Raw genomic sequence first — 15,654 nt, 5'->3', positions numbered from 1 at the left:
AAGAGGCAGGCTCAGCAGACTAAAGCAAGGCATGGAGCTGGCATTGGAACTCAGTTTCTCTGGCTCTGAAACCCAATAGGCTGTTTCTCTGTACCATGTTTAGCAAGTGGGGTTAGCAATCCAGATGCACAATAAACCTGGAAGATGGATGAATAAATATGGATGGGTGGAGACAGACAGATGGACAGATGGCCACTGTTCGTAGCAAATGATGTAAAAAGATTTCAGCCAATAACAAGGAGGCTGGTGTGTGCCTGGGAGCCCATCCACAGACCAGAAACAGCCTGAAACTTTTTATAGTGCTGCAGACTGCTGAGACAAAGGCTCGCTTGCCTTCCGCCAGCCTCTGCGAACGACCCTTTAAAGTCCTTTTCTGAGCAAGCATGGGGTTTTGTGCCCCCCCCTTCTTTCCATTCTTTCTTGCAAGCAAAGGCTAGTTTTAGCACAGGGCTTTCACTATTTTGCTAACACACATGATGAGTAAGATGGCCTCCCAGGCAACCCTTTCCAATTTTAAAAGATGCTAAAAACTGATCTTTAAAGCCATGCTTCCTGCCAACCACCATCTGAGGGCCTGGGGTCTCTGGAGAGAACAAAGGCCAGCAGGGAGATGGTACCTCCTGCAAAGCTGGGTCCTGCAAAGCGAGAAGCTGAGAACAGGAGCCGGTGCCAGCCTGTACCCAGCTGGCCTCCTGATGGCAGGGCCCAGGCTGGGTCCCATCCTCAGAAAGTGACCAAGAGCCACAGGCTGGTGCTGGGTAAATGTGTAGTGAGTAAGTAAGTGAGTTCCGTGTGTTTTTCTCTGCAACACACATCTGTGAGCCACACTGAGAAAACCAGCACATAGCAAGGTAGCTAGAGCTTGGAAATAAAGATGGGCTGGGGGAGCTACAAGCATATGGCTAGCTGCCATTCGCTGGGTGCCTGTTGTGTGCCAAGTACTATGTTAAGCACCTCTTGAAGGGTGTTTCACTCAGTCCTCCCAGAACTCATACAAGGGAGGTGTCACCATTGTCTCTACATTTCAGAGGAGCAAAGTGAAGCCGAGATGAGAAAGGGGGACCCCTGAAACCACTCAAGGCGTGTTGATGGCACCAAGGTTTTAATACCACTCCAAAACACCCCAACAGCTATGAACTGGGGAGCTCTGTGAGCTCAAAAGATGTCTCGGGGGGCTAACAGTCAAGGGACTAGAAAATTCCAAGACATTATGAAGGGTGTGGCTGGTTTGGATCCGGCCTCTGTCCCCCTCCTCCGGCCTTACTTTCCCTGCAGGTGAAATGAAAAAGACGGTTCCTTGGAAGAGGGAGCAGGGGGGCTGTGGTATGCTGTCTTGCCTCAGAGTCACCCTTGAAAGCGGAGAGGGTGACTGCATCAGCCAAGAGTGGCATAAGCCAGTCTAGGGGTCCACAGTACCGGGGAGCCTCGCCTCCCTCCCTGTCGGCAGGGCTCTCAGCTGAGAATCTGGGCACGGAAGGGTCCCCTTGTGCTGGCCCTGAGAATGTTGTCACTCACCTTCACATCCTCTTCTGCCCACAGGGGAACGACGTGAGGATCATCCTCGGCCAGTTTGACCAGAACATGGCAGCAAAAGTCTTCTGTTGTGTAAGTGAGACTCCATCCGGGTCAGACGAGCCCTGGGTTCACCGAACATCTCCAGCCTGGAGTCAGACTTCCTGGGTCAGAAGCTGTTCCCCGAGTAGAGACGGTCACAGGGATGCCGGGGATGCTGTCAGAGCTCTGGGGCTTTTCTGAGTCAGTGTGGGACCCTCCAGACACCCCAGAGACTCGGGTCCCTCCCTGCCCTCAGAGCTGGCAGTGGAGGACATACTGCTTACCCTGAGGAAGGGCATACAGAGTGGGTGACCAGGTGCTTTTATACTTTGTCCAACTCACCATGTTCCGTAGCCATGTGAGAGGCAAGGGGACTTCTCTAGTGCCCTCAGCCACCTCATGAGTGGAGCCCTGCATCCTGGTGCAATCAACCCGTGACATCCTTACGTATATGTTAGGGCTTCCACCCAGGAGCCATGTCTGTTTCCATGGCTGTGCTTGGCTCCCTTCCTCCCCTGGGGTCAGGAGGGAAGTCCACCAAGTGACAGCCCAGTGACCTGAGTCGGTATCTACCCCTGGCCTTTCTGAATAAGGTTATTCTTGGTGTGGTCTCTAGTGAGGGGCCACGGTTCTCTATTATCTTGCCCTTTTTTGTCCATAACATGACTGAGGTATGAACAGCAGGTACGTAGGAACTGTAAATTCATCATGACAGCCAAGGTGGGAAGAACGGAAGAGGTTGGGGATGAACCCAGAAGTTGAGGCTGAATGAAGAGATGGAGGACCCCAGCAGTCCCAGGAGTGACAGAAGAGAGGTGGCTGGAAACCAAGGACACACAGGTCACCCTACCCTGCCAGCTCAGGAGCAAAGCGAGAAAGTTGAAGCAGCCCAGGAGGAGGATGCTAGCCCCCTGGGAGGTGATGCTGGAGCCAGGTAACCACCTGAGGCTCCATGGCGATACACTGGCATTGGGCCCCCACTGCTTCAGAGTGAACCTCTGAAAAAGAGAGAGTGGTTACCCCACCTCACTAGCTCACGGAGGAGATTAACTGAGACAACACTCTTTTCGTGAAGCCTGGACCCCAGCCCTCAGGACCCCTGCTCCTCCTGTCTTAAGGTGGGCATGATGACAGGTGACTGTAGGAGGAGCCCCATGGGACCACCAGGATCCTGAGGGGCTGCCGGCACTGACTCACCAATTTTTGATTCCGAAAGCCTTGTCTTCCCCGGGCAAGTCCAGAAATGGATTCTCTGAGTATGCAAGCAAGCTCTCCCATGGAGGAGGTTCTGGAAAGAGGCTGGACTTGACCCCACCCACCAATTTCCCTAGCCTTTTGAAAGCCTTAGTGTCCATCAAGAAAGAAACTGGAGGACTCTGGGAGGAAAGGATGCATGGCGGAGCCTGGCCAGTGGCCCAGCGGAGGCCAGTTCCTGTGCGCTGTGAACACACACAGTGGCCTCATGTACTGGCTCCAGCTCGAAGCCCTGTGTGGCTGAGGCCTTTCTTCGTGCTGGGCCAGAGGGAAGTGGTTCCAGGAGCCCTGGCATCTGCTTTGGGTCATTCTGCTCAGTCTCAGGTCACAGGCCCAGGCTGGGCTCCATCCCACCTCCTCCCCCACCTCCCGTCCTGCCTGGGTTCTGGAGAAATCTCCAAGCTAACAGAGAGGATTGTCTGCCTTGGCTGGTTGCTCCCTCACAGAGGAGGCTCTTAGAGCTTTGGTTTGGACCCTTGGATGGGGCCTACCCTTGAGGACACACGTGGTCTGTGCCTCTCGGGTGCCAGTGGCCTGAGAAGGTCCACCAATGTCCTCACCCTGGATAGAAAGCACAGGTGATAGAGGGGTGCCATCCCAGAGCAGGGACCTTGAGACCCTCCTAGTCCTAGAGTGGGGGCCTCAGGGGGAAGCGGAGACCAGCACAGCTCTGGCATCCAACATGGCAGAACATGGCAGAGGGAAGCAGAACCCTTTGTGCTCCTGAGCTGGGGGCAAGCCAGCGCAGGGCCTATATACAACCCTGGGCAGTGCCGGCATTAGCCAAGGTGGAGTGCCTCTGGTTCCCCTCTGCCAGCTGTGCGTTCTTAGGAAGGTCACTGAACATCTCTGGTCTCAGCTGCCTCGTGTCTAAAACGCAACAATAATCTCCGCCTAATGGGGGTGTGACTGAGTGGGGGGCATTGCCCCAGGTGTTCCCGCGCTGTCATTACTGCAGCTGGGACCTTGCAGAAAAGGGAGGTGTCCCTCTTGCGTGAGAAGTAGGGGAGGCGAAGGGAGACCCAATACAAGGTGAAAATTGGATTTTGTTAAAAGAAAGGTGCGTTCCCACCACCGGTAGAGAACATGGAACCGGGGTGGCTGAGGCAGCAGAGAAACCGTGTGTTCAGTCAGGACTGCACAGCCACTGTTGAGCACCATTCATTGTTAACGAAGTCAGGACGGGAACTCACACAGGACAGGAACCTGGAGGCAGGAGCTGATGCAGAGGCCCTGGAGGGGAGCTGCTTACTGGCTTGCTCCCCATGGTTTGCTCAGCCTGCTTTCTTATAGAACCCAGGACCACCAGCCCAGGCATGGCACCACCCACCATGGGCTGGGCCCTCCCCCATCCATCACTAATGAAGAAAATGCCCTGCAGGCTTGCCTGCAGCCTGATGTGATGGAAGCATTGTCTTAATTCAGGTTCTGTCTTCTCCGATGACTTGAGCTTGTGTCAAGTTGACATAAACTATCCCGGACAGGTGCCCTCTGTATCCTGGCCCTGGCTTAGCCCTGGAGGGGTGCCAGGGAAACGGGCACAGCCCTACCCTCCATCTGGCAAAGGACACAGACCGGTGTTCCAGTCCCACAGGTGGCTCTTCACACCAGGACCAGCACAGAAGCCTCCCCTCCCTCCCCCCCCCCCCCCCCCGCCCCCCCGCACATGGCACTCCCCCCAGACAGTGGCCGTGTGTAACTGAGCCTGACCACACCCTTCCCGTGAGCCTGTCTGGGGGTGCTTGATCTGGCCTGTGCTTCTGCTCTGCCCATGTGCCTCTCAGGCTCTCCACATAAAAAAGCAAGGGACTTTGGGGACAGGCCATAAGGAGCTGAAATAAGCAGCTTGTACAATAGGAAGGGGCAAGGACCTCATGACCCCTGGTTGCCCTGAGGAGGAAGGATGGCAGAGAAGAACAGCGTGGTAGAAAGCGCTTCAGGCCATGGACACCTTCCCCATGGAGCAGGCTTCTGTCTTCTAGAGAGTTCCTCAAGGAGCAGCCTAGAGGGACCGTGAGGCTCTGCACACACAGCTACCCTGACCCTGCGGCCTCCTGTACACTGTGCGGTCCGCAGCCCTGAGGATGGTAACAGTCACTAGTGTCAGAACCAGGCCTTGTATTGCTCCCTCATTCCTGGTGCCTCCTGAGCAATGTGCCTCTCCTGTAAACAGGGGGGCCTTTAAGAGCAAGACAGCTCCCAGAGAGAGGTTTTGTTTTGTTAAAAGAAGGTGACCCAGAGTCTTGCGCTTTTTTCTCAGTAGCTGTGTTTAGGGAATCCCTCCCCTCAAGCTGGGCGGTCTCCATCAATACAGAGGAGATAACAGCAGACTCCCAGAGGCCAGCCAGGCACTGGTCAGACAGTGTGTGTGGGCTCCCCCATGGGTGGCGGGCAGGAGACTGAACTCACACGGGACCTGCCACTGATGGAGTGGCTGAGGCTTTTGGGACTTCCTCCGGTCTAGTCCCTCCCAGAATGATGGTGCCACTTGTCATCCCTGATGCACTCCGGGATCACGAGTTCAAGACCAGCCCAGGCTACACAGTGAGACGCTGTCTCAAAAACTAAACAAAACACCCAAGTCTTGTTCTCGGTCAGAAGCTGCATCATCCTCCTGTAAACAGTGTTTCTGAAGCTGAACCCTGTTCATCAGAGGGCCCCCAGCTGCTGCTTGCTTTTGTCCAGCTGTGAATTTGTTATTCATGGGAAAGATGAGTTCTCTGTGCCCACCACCAAAACTCTGACTGGGGCACAATTACAGTGTAGTCGCTAGCAAAATGAGCTAGGATTTCTAAGTACCCTATCTAGAAGCGGGGGCATTGGGAGTCCGAAAACGTCAAAGAACTCCATAGAGGAGGCAGCTGAAAGACTCTTGAGTTAATGGTGTTAGTCTCCCAACCGCAAACAGCTTTGAGTACTTTGTTGTAGAGAAGGTGTTGGTACACACCCTTGTAGAGAGGGCGCTGGCACATGCCCATTGCTCTGACGGCATCCTTGTGTAAGGCACCTTTTAGGGCTAAAGACCAGAAATGCTACGCTTCTTCCTCACGGGTGATGAGAACTTTGCGTACAACCTGTTGCCCTTTTCTCTTGGGTCACCAGGACTTCACAGTGAAGCACACTGCTCTTCTGTGCAGTACTGGAACTTTTCCACCGGCTTCTCCACGAGCAGTTCCCTTTCCCTCCCACAAACAGATCCCTCAGTTTCTCCGGGTCTTAGGCCTTCCTGTTTATTTGGGTCTGTTCTGTTCTATTCCGCCTGATGTGTGAACACTCTCTGAGGTCCTTAGCCTGATGGAGGGAGAGGGCCGGCAGAAGTCTGGGAGGAGGAAGCATGGCTCTCCCACCATCTCCTGACACCCCAAGCCCCGCTGATCCTGAGTCTCTCTCTGCGCGTCTCCCACAGGCCTTCGAGGAGAGCATGTTCGGCAACAAGTACCAGTGGATCATCCCAGGCTGGTACGAGCCTGCGTGGTGGGAGCAGGTACACGTGGAGGCCAACTCCTCACGCTGCCTGCGCAGGAACCTCCTGGCCGCCATGGAGGGCTACATCGGAGTGGACTTCGAGCCCCTGAGCTCCAAACAGATCAAGACCATCTCAGGGAAGGTCAGTGGTGAGGTTCGCCCCTCCTGGCCAAACTGTCTTATTCCCTTGCTAAACGTCGACAATGTGTCTCAGGGCTGCTGTGTGCTTCAAGCAAGTCACTTGTCCTCTCTGAGCAGCAACACTTAGAAATGAGGGTAGGTGGCTGCCTGTCCTTCCAGAAAGCATGAGGATCCAGCAGGGTGAGGGTGCTGGGTGAGCAACCTGTGACACAGGGTATGCAGTGTGGCTGCTTATACCTAAGTGGCCTCAACTCTGGGACGCCAACCACAGCCAGAGTCCCTTCCTGGGCTCCTCCAGCTTGGAACAGCCTAGAATCTCTCTCTCTCCTCTCCTCTCCTCCCCTCTCCCCACCACTCCCCATGCCAGCTCACTGATGCTTCCCTAGGTTAGGTGGCACCCACACACTTGGGGTGACACACTGCAGACCAGCCACCAGCTGGGCCCAGCCATGCTTCATCACTGAGCAAGCCTCTGCCCTCCTGGGCTTGCAGGATTGATGGCAGGCAGCACAGTACAGCTGGTATCCTGGTGTTGGAAGCAGGACCTTGTTCAAAGGACCCAAGTCCTTGGAAATGGAAGCTCCACCATTAAGGTCATGCCTCACAGGGCTGGCAATGTCCCACTTCTTCTCTCAGGATGGGAGAGATGGCCACAGCTGACTCTGCTGTCACACACCTGTGATCCTGGCACTCAGGGGCACTGGGCCAGCCTTAGCTACATAGGAGTGTCAGGCCAGCCTAGGCTACATTAATAAGATCCCGTCTCAAAAAAAAAGAAAGACAGAATTATCAAAGGCAAGAGGCCACAGCCCAGGTGACGGTGAGATCCACCATGCCATCTCTGACCAGAGGCGAATCCTGTATGGTAAGGTTATGTGCCTCTCCCACCCCCTCGGTGCCCATAGCTCGGTTTTTGTTTGCTTGTTTGTTTGTTCTTAAGACAGGGTTTGACTGTGTAGCCCTGGCTGGCCTGGAATTTGCTGGAATTCAGAGATTCATTCACCTGACTCGACTCTCAAATTCTGAGATTAAAGGCATGCGCCCTCCATGGCCACTGTGTGCCGAGTTTCCCCTCCGTTCATCGGCAGGCTCTTACAGACCCAGTTCATTTCCTGGGGAAGCATCATAACCAAGTGTGGATAAATGTTTTTATTCATTATTTAATCCCAATCAGAGCCACCTCTCCACCAGTGATTTATTGGTTTGTCAAAAAACTAGCAAATCATTAGGACGGGTTTTGTAAACAGCTCCTTAGATCATGTTGGCACCTGGCTAGAAAATGCCGGAAGAAATATTTTCCTATCAAAATCGATGTGTGCAGAAAAAAAAAAATAAGCGAGACGTTGAGGAATGTACAGAAATAACTCTCATTTGGGTAAATGTTATTTTTATGGGTGTCAAAGTTTGCAAGTTATTAAGAGTCTTGGACCCAGAGTATACTATATTTTAATTTAAAAATAGTGAAGTTTGAAAAAAACGAAAAAACTAGGAAAAAAAATCCCGGAGGCAGACAGGATATTAACCAAACCAAGCCTTAGGCGACAAAAGCCATGATGGTCCACAGGAGCCCTGTGAAGCTAAGTGGGGTGGCTGATGCTCAGAAGGGTCTTGATGTCCAGCTAAGAGCATGACGTCACCCAGGGCAGGAGCCTGGAGGCGGGAACTGAAGCAGAAGCCATGAGGAGTGCTGCTGACTGGCTTCCTTAGCCTGCTTTCTTATACAACCCAGGACCACTTGCCAGGGGTGGCACCACCCACAGTCGACTGCCCACCCCCCACCCCACCCCCACACAAATCAATCACCAACCAAGAAAATGCCTCACAGACTCACCTACAGGCTAATCTGATGGAGGCATTTTCTCAACTGAAGTTCCCTCTTTCCAGATGGCCTGAGCTTCTATCAAGCTGACAAAAGCCAACCAGGACACCTAGGGAGAGGCTCCTGTGCCCAGTGGGACTGAGGTGACAGTCCTCATCCACAGGCAGGGGCCCTTGAAAGCTGACATTTCTCATTGCCACAGTGATGGGAAGAGATGGCAGGTCTGGGGAGTTTGGGGGGGTCACCATGCCCACTCCGTGCTCCGAAATGGATGCAGGGAAGAACAAGGACGTAAAAAGGCAGGAGGATCGGGGACCAGCCTCCCAGTGCTGATGCCCCATCCCCTACAGTCTCTAGGTGGCCCCTTCCATGGGAGGCAGTGCAGGGCAGAGAGGCAGGCTCAGGAGGAAGAGATTGTTGACCTGTGGAGACACACTGGCCAGATCTGAGTCCCGACTAGGCAGGGGGCTGTGTCCATAGCAACATTCTTATCTCCCCTCCTCCTGGTACCCAGGAACAGCACACTGACTTGAAGCGGTAGACGGCCACCCTTTGAAAAATGGACATTCCCTAGCTTCCCAGGCTAGCTGTGGCCAGGGCTCTAGCATGGCCAATGAGATGGTTGTTCTCAGACTTCAGAAAGCCCAGGAGTGATTCTATCTTCTGTGCTGGCTGGAGTTTGAATGAGTTCACCAGCACTCTGGCAGCCACCTTGGCATGTGGCAGGAAAAGGAAACTCTAGACACTGGGGTTAGAGACAGGAGCCAGGCCTCGGAGCCCATGGTGAGGCTGTCCTGGAGACCCACAGGTGACATTTGCAGGAGACAGGCCTGAGCCATCTCCTGGAATTCACAGCTTCTTGGCTGTGACATGGTGAGCCTATGGTCGGCAGGGGGGAAGTCATTCAACCTCTCCCCTTCTCTTACCTGCGGTACTAGTGATGATGTCTCTGCCACAGCTTAGTGAGGACATATGGGGCAACACAGTGGGAATGTCTTAGTCTGTACCCAACACACAGAAGGTGCTCATTAACATTCAGGTTGAATCCCAGGGCGGGAGGTTCCCCGGGAAGAGCTCACAGCCAGAATCATGCGGTAAGGGCAATGAGGCTGCTATAGATTTTCTGGACAGCACGAAACATGGAAAGGAAGCCTACCAGAAGTTATCCTTATGTCCTCCCCAGCCAACACCACTACCAACTACAGCACTCTCTGACTCCTTTGCCGTACAGACAGCTGCTCTTGGCTTTGAATACATGAGGTCTTGTGGACCTTTTCTCTTTCCTGGAACATATGTGAGTTAGTGATACCGAAGATGTTCCGTGTTCAGTGTTGCGTAGTATTCCATACTGTGATCCTACGAGTCCCCCCACCTTACTTTGAGCAGACTTCTTGGTGGCTTGGTGTGGAAGTCTTTTCGGTGTGCATCTCTGAGCGAGTGTGTGGTTTTGATGTCCCCCAGCTGCAGCAAAGTGCTCTTAACTTTCTGTATTGTTTGATAACCCTGTTTACACACCCTGCACACAGACCTACTTTGGTTGTTACTGTAAATCAAAGTCTGGGGAATGGACATGTTAGTCATATAGTTGTTCAGTCTAGGAATTCTGTGATTTTGCGTTTTTCTCTCGTTTCTGAGAACTGCTTTGTGCTTCTCTGGGTGGAGCTCCTGCGTGCATTTCTCTGATTTGCTCCTATGTATCCACTGTGCTGTGATGGATGCCTGCTCGCCCCGATCTCGGGTGTGGAGTCTGGTGGAAGTTCTGAGTCACAGAATGGGCATCTGTTGGCTCCCGCAGACACTGCCAAGCAGCTTTCTAAAGTGGATCCACTAACTTGCACACCCACCAGCAGTGAGGGGGACTTCCACTCTGTGCACAGGTTTGTCAGCACTTAGTGCTGTCAGCTCTTTAATTTTAGCCGAGCTAGTAGGTGGGACGTGGCATCCCGTTTTAGTTTTGCTTTGCACGTCCCTGACTGCTGATGAAGTTGGACATTTTCTCATCTTTTTTAATGTGTGTGCACACGCATGTGCATGTGTGTGCATGGGGAGGCAAGGGGACAACCTCAGGTGGCATTCTTCAGGAATGTCATTCACCTCCTTTGAGGCAGGGTCTCCTGTGGGCCCAGGATTCACCAAATCGGGTAGACCAGCTGGCCAGCCGGACTGCCTGTCTCTGCTTCCCCGGGGCTGGGATTACAAGCAGGTGTCACCACACTGGAGTTTTCTGATCCTGGGGATCCAGCTCAAGTCCTTGAGCTTGCACAGCAAGCGGTCTTACCACGCTCTCACCACCCGTCCCCTCCTATCTTTTTGGTTGTTTTTTTAGCCTCTTTTGCTTTTTGGGTCTTTCACCCACTTTTCTACTGGACTCCCTACCTGGTTGTTGTTGACTTGTTTTTGTGTTTTTTCCCTTGCTCACTGGTGGCCCAGGGGTAGAAATCTCGTCTGTGTTCCACCTGAGGAGCCTTGAGAAGTCTATGTGGGACCTTCTCTTCCCCCACTCTGTGACTTACCTCTCAGTCTCTTGGTGTCTTTGGTGGATAGGAATTCTTCCTGTAATGCATTCCAGCTCCTTAGATGTTCAGTGTCTGTCTAAGTGTTTTGCACCCCCTGACCCAGTTGGGCTGTTAGGCCTTCTGCCTTTTCCTTTACTTTTACTATGTATCATGTTAAACATCAGATGTCCATGCAAATGATTACATGGATGTCTAAAGTAAAAATCAGTATTTGTTTTGTTTTCCATATGACAAGTAGTTGATCGGACCGTTTATCGAAAGGGCCGTTGCTGCCCTCCTCCCAAGCCAAGCTGCATGACTTCGGTCACGCATCTAGCACCTGCACAGTGTGGCCCATCTCTGTACTGTCCACCGTCTTCCATGGTCTGTCTGTCTTTATGCCGCTGTCACGTCATCTCCACCACTTGTAAAACAAAGCCTGGTATCTGCAGGTGTGAGTCCACAATCTCTAACCTTCATTCAGATCTTCTAGAATGTTCTTAGCCAGATGTTGGTTTTCACTGTGTGTGCTCTCCTGCACACATGTCCTTCCAGCATTGCTGTTCTGTTTAGGGCCGTTCTCTTTCTGCCTGGAGAACCTTTTTTAGCTATCATCTACCAGACACATTCTCCCCACTCCTAGCCATGGTAAGTGTCCTTCGTTTCACCTTTAATTCAGAGTGCTTTCTTAGCCCAGGGTAGCCCCACAGAGTGCTTTCTTAGCCCAAGGTAGCCCCACAGAGTGCTTTCTTAGCCCAGGGTAGCCCCACAGAGTGCTTTCTTAGCCCAGGGTAGCCCCCACAGAGTGCTTCCTTAGCCGGGGTAGCCTCTGGTTCATCTGCTGTTCCCTTCCTGCTTTACATCATCACTGTCTCCTGGCTTCCATTATTTCTGGTAAACTAGCTATCACACATTGGCCCTTTTTTTTTTTTTTTAAAGTTTTATTTGAATTACACTTTTTTTTTTTTTTTTTTTTTTTTTTTTGGTTTTTTGAGACAGGGTTTCTCTGTGTAGCTTTGCGCCTTTCCTGGAACTCGCTTTGGAGACCAGGCTGGCCTCGAACTCACAGAGATCCGCCTGCCTCTGCCTCCCGAGTGCTGGGATTAAAGGCATGTGCCACCACCGCCCGGCCGCACATTGGCCTTTTAACAGTGATGCGTCTCTTCTATCTAGCTACTGTTAAGATTTTGTTTTGAAGCCAGGCGGTGGTGGTGCACACCTTTAATCTCAGCACTCAGGAGGCAGAGGCAGGAGGATCTCTGTGAGTTTGAGGCCAGCCTGGTCTACAGAGTGAGTTCCAGGACACCCAGGGCTACACAGAACAAACAAACAAACAAAAAGGACTTTGTTTTGACTTTGATCTTCAACTGTTACTTTTTTTTGTACTTTGATCAGGTGATGTGTGCATGTACACGTGTGTGTGCTTTTCTTTATTAGACTCCACAGGGCTTCAGAGGACTTCATGACTCCATGAGCTGGAGTGTTGGGAGGGAAATTCCAGGTCTATCCATTTCTGTTTTCCTTCTCTTTTCCTTACCTTTCAAGACAATGATCATACCCATGATAAGTCTTTCCAGTGCAGTCCTGCGTTTCTCATGACCCTTCCTTGCCATGCCCTGAACACTGACTGCTAGTCTGTGTTGTTTCACCTGTCTGCTTCCTGCTGGTCAACCACTGCTGCCGCCGCCACCTGTCAAGTCTTTCACGTCTTCAGAATTCCTGCTTTCTCCTGTCTACTTTTCTTCTTCTGCAGCTTTCAGCTCCTTGGTGATGTTTTACATCTTCTCATCTGTTTGCTTGAATACAGAAGCCTTGCGAGTTTTAAAGTCCAAGTCTCATAACTTCATGATTTCGGTTCCTTGTGTGATTATTTATGACACCCCCTTCCTTTCCTACAATATCTCTGGTCATAACTGATAGACTTCGATGACCCAGTGCATGAGAGAGATTGCAACAGATCCGAATACTGCCATCTTTCTCTTCAGCGGGGGGAAAAAAAAAACAAAACCTTTACTTTTAATATAGTTGTGGGTGGTCATGGTTCCAAGATTGGCTTTGGCTTTGCAAGACTTAATCTGTTTTAACTTGTTCTTATTCCCACTGGTCAGCCCTTTGACATTCTCATAGGGAACCCTGAGATGTTGACTGACCCTGGACTCCAAATAGGCTCCGTCCCTTCTCCTGGTGCTTTTTGCCTTGTTTTGTGGCCCCTTGCTTTATGCAGCTTAGCTATGAAACATTTCAAGTGAAAATGTTTCTTGTCATGTCAGCCTCATGATTTACATCTGACTTTCTAGGTAGCCCTGACATGCAGTCTCTGGCTTCTCACAGGGGATTGCCAAAAGACCTTACCAAATGCTGCCTGTTCTAGCCTTAGCTGGACAACCTCTGGCTCGCAAACCCACCAGCACCTCAATAAAGAGTCGTGTCCATCTCAAAGCATCTCTCCATGAAACGTGGTCCCTAGGGTCCCAGATGGCCTGATTGCTTGCCTCTTCCTTCCTTCCTTCTTTTCTTCCTTCCTTCCTTCCTTCCTTTTCTTTCTTTCTTCTTTTTCGAGATAGTCTTGGCTGTGCTGCCCAGGCTGACCTTGAACTCATAACTTCCCTGCCTCAGCCTCCTGCATGCTGGGATCCCAGGCGTGTGCCACCACCCCGAATCCCACTTGCTTGATATCTGAAGAGGTGTTCTTTGTTTTAAGAAGCTGTTCTTGTACTGCATGCTGGTCTCTGGTCTTTGTGTGGGCTCTTCCGCAGGCTCTTTGGTCTGACGGGAGTTTTTCATCACAACCCCAGAAGTCCAAACGGAAACTATTTAGCTTGGTGGGAGAACGGCATTGGAATAAGGAATGCCCTTGTCCTTTGCTCTGTGAGGAGCTGCAGGGGTGAGAAGGAACAGACATGTTTCCAGAGGCTCTGCGAGGCCGCGTAGCTTGCTGAAGGAGAGGTACAGGGAGATGGATGCCACCTTTGAACCCGGAGCCACCTCAGCTGGGAAGGGACTCAGAAAATACCGGGAACTTTCTATTGTGGAGTCCTAATAACAGTTGAAGGGGGGCCTCCATAGTTTGTGCAGGTTTCAAAGCTGTGATTTTTAAAAACTGCACACATCTGACTGGCCTCTCTCACTGACGTGGAAACACAGGCAGCCGTGGAATTCACATTTCACAAGCCACCCCAGGGACCAGCTTCACTGGAATGTAGGAACCGGTGTAGGAAGTACACCAATGAAGCCCTGTGAACAAAACGTCTCTCCGGGGGAGATAGGCAGCGGAGCATGAAAGAGGGGATGTCCTTGTCCCCTCTCTTCTGTCAGCAAGGCTTGATTCTCCCAGGAAGCAATCCGTGACCACACCAACTTGAGGAAGGAAGGAAGAGGACGGTTTCTGTGGCTCACAGTTCCGGGTCGGTCGTCCCAGCAGGGTGGTCATGGTAACAGGAGTTTAAGGCAGCCGTTCACATTGCATCTACAGCCAGGAAGCAGACAGAGATGAACACTGGCGCTCAATTCACTTCCTCCTTTTTACTCAGTCCAGGACCCCAGCCCATGGCATGGTGCCGCCCACTTCACACCCTGGTTAAACCAATTTAGAAACTCCCGTATAAACGCGGGTGAGCCTACATCCTGTCAAGCAGACGATCTGTATTAACCATGCCAGCATGGTTGTGCTGGAATCACAGACTCACAGCATTGAGCCACCTGTTAGCTTTGCAAGCCCCTGCAGGCTAGCCTGGGAGCTCAACCACTCTTTATAACACATTTTCAGAGGGAAAATATATTCCAAGCCCAAAAAGCTGTCTCTCAAAACACTGAAATCCAGCTTGTGATTAAGGGGAACCATCTACAAGAAGTTATTTCTCAGAAACTTCTGGCACCTTGTGATAACGTAACCTCTAGAAGAACAATAGCAAGGACTCCTTGGCAGCTTAGCAGTAGCGACCAGCTTTAGGGCAGCTGTTCCTTGTCTCTGGCAATCGTGAGAACTTGTCCTCCGGATGGCTTGGCATCACTCGGGAGGAATGGTAAGTGGCCTGGGGTGTGACATGGTTAGAAACCAGCAAGACATACACCCAGTCCTACCCCAAGCCTCTGCTCACAGAAACACTGTGGACAGCCCGATCCTCCGTCCCCATGACCATGCTCCTGCTCCTCATCACCCACAACAACAACAAAAGTAGAAAAGTAAAGTAGAAAAAAAAAATCGAGATTTGTAAGTGACTCGCGTTAAAAAGTAGACATAGAGGCTTGTGCTGGTCCCAAGGCCAAATCAAATACGCTATGTGGTCTCAGTCAGTCCTTTTATGGTCCTTACACACGGGTGCACAGACACACATGCATAAATACACACACACACACACACACACACACACACACACACACACACACACACACTACATCAAGAAAGTTAAACCGTGCAGGCAGTGACCTCCTGTGGAGGCCATCCTGGGCCTGTTCACCTCAGGCCTCCACCCACCCTGCAGTGGTCACTGTTCATTGCTGTGACCACATACCTGACAAGAAGCAGCTGAAGGAAGGAGATCCATTTTGCCTGACAGTTTGAGGGGATACAGTCCATCATGGTGGGGAGGCATTGCAGCCAGGGCGCTTGCGGCTGTGGTGGGGGGGCCTGTGGTCTTGCTTGTTCACATTTTGGCTACCAACCAGGAAACACAGAGAGAGACTCGGATTGGAAGTGGGCAAAGCTGTAACCCACAAAGCCCACCTCCTGCCCATTCACTTCCTCCAGAGAAGCCCCACCTCCCACAGTTTCCACAGCCTCCCCAAACAGAGCTGCCATCCGGGGGCCGAGTGTCAAAGTCCGTGAATGAATGGGGACATTTTCTATCTGAACTGTAACAGCCTCTGACTTTTAGAGGATCCCAGACAGCTTAGGGTGCTGTCTAAACACATCATCTGACTGACCCA

General features: G+C 51.8%; 1 protein-coding gene across 1 annotated transcript in view; it reads left to right on the top strand.

Moving 5' to 3' along the window:
• The window catches only part of Gabbr2 (gamma-aminobutyric acid type B receptor subunit 2), a 352,425-nt gene that overhangs the window by 197,094 nt on the left and 139,677 nt on the right, over positions 1-15,654 (top strand). Inside the window, 2 exon segments of the mRNA XM_028882779.2 lie at positions 1,540-1,605; positions 6,215-6,415. Of these exon segments, the coding sequence (XP_028738612.1) occupies positions 1,540-1,605; positions 6,215-6,415 (267 nt within the window).

Source organism: Peromyscus leucopus, chromosome 2 (genome assembly GCF_004664715.2).
Source record: "Peromyscus leucopus breed LL Stock chromosome 2, UCI_PerLeu_2.1, whole genome shotgun sequence".
Classification (NCBI taxonomy): domain Eukaryota; kingdom Metazoa; phylum Chordata; class Mammalia; order Rodentia; family Cricetidae; genus Peromyscus; species Peromyscus leucopus.
Note: the sequence above shows the minus strand (reverse complement) of the source record. Positions and strands in the feature narration are given on the sequence as shown.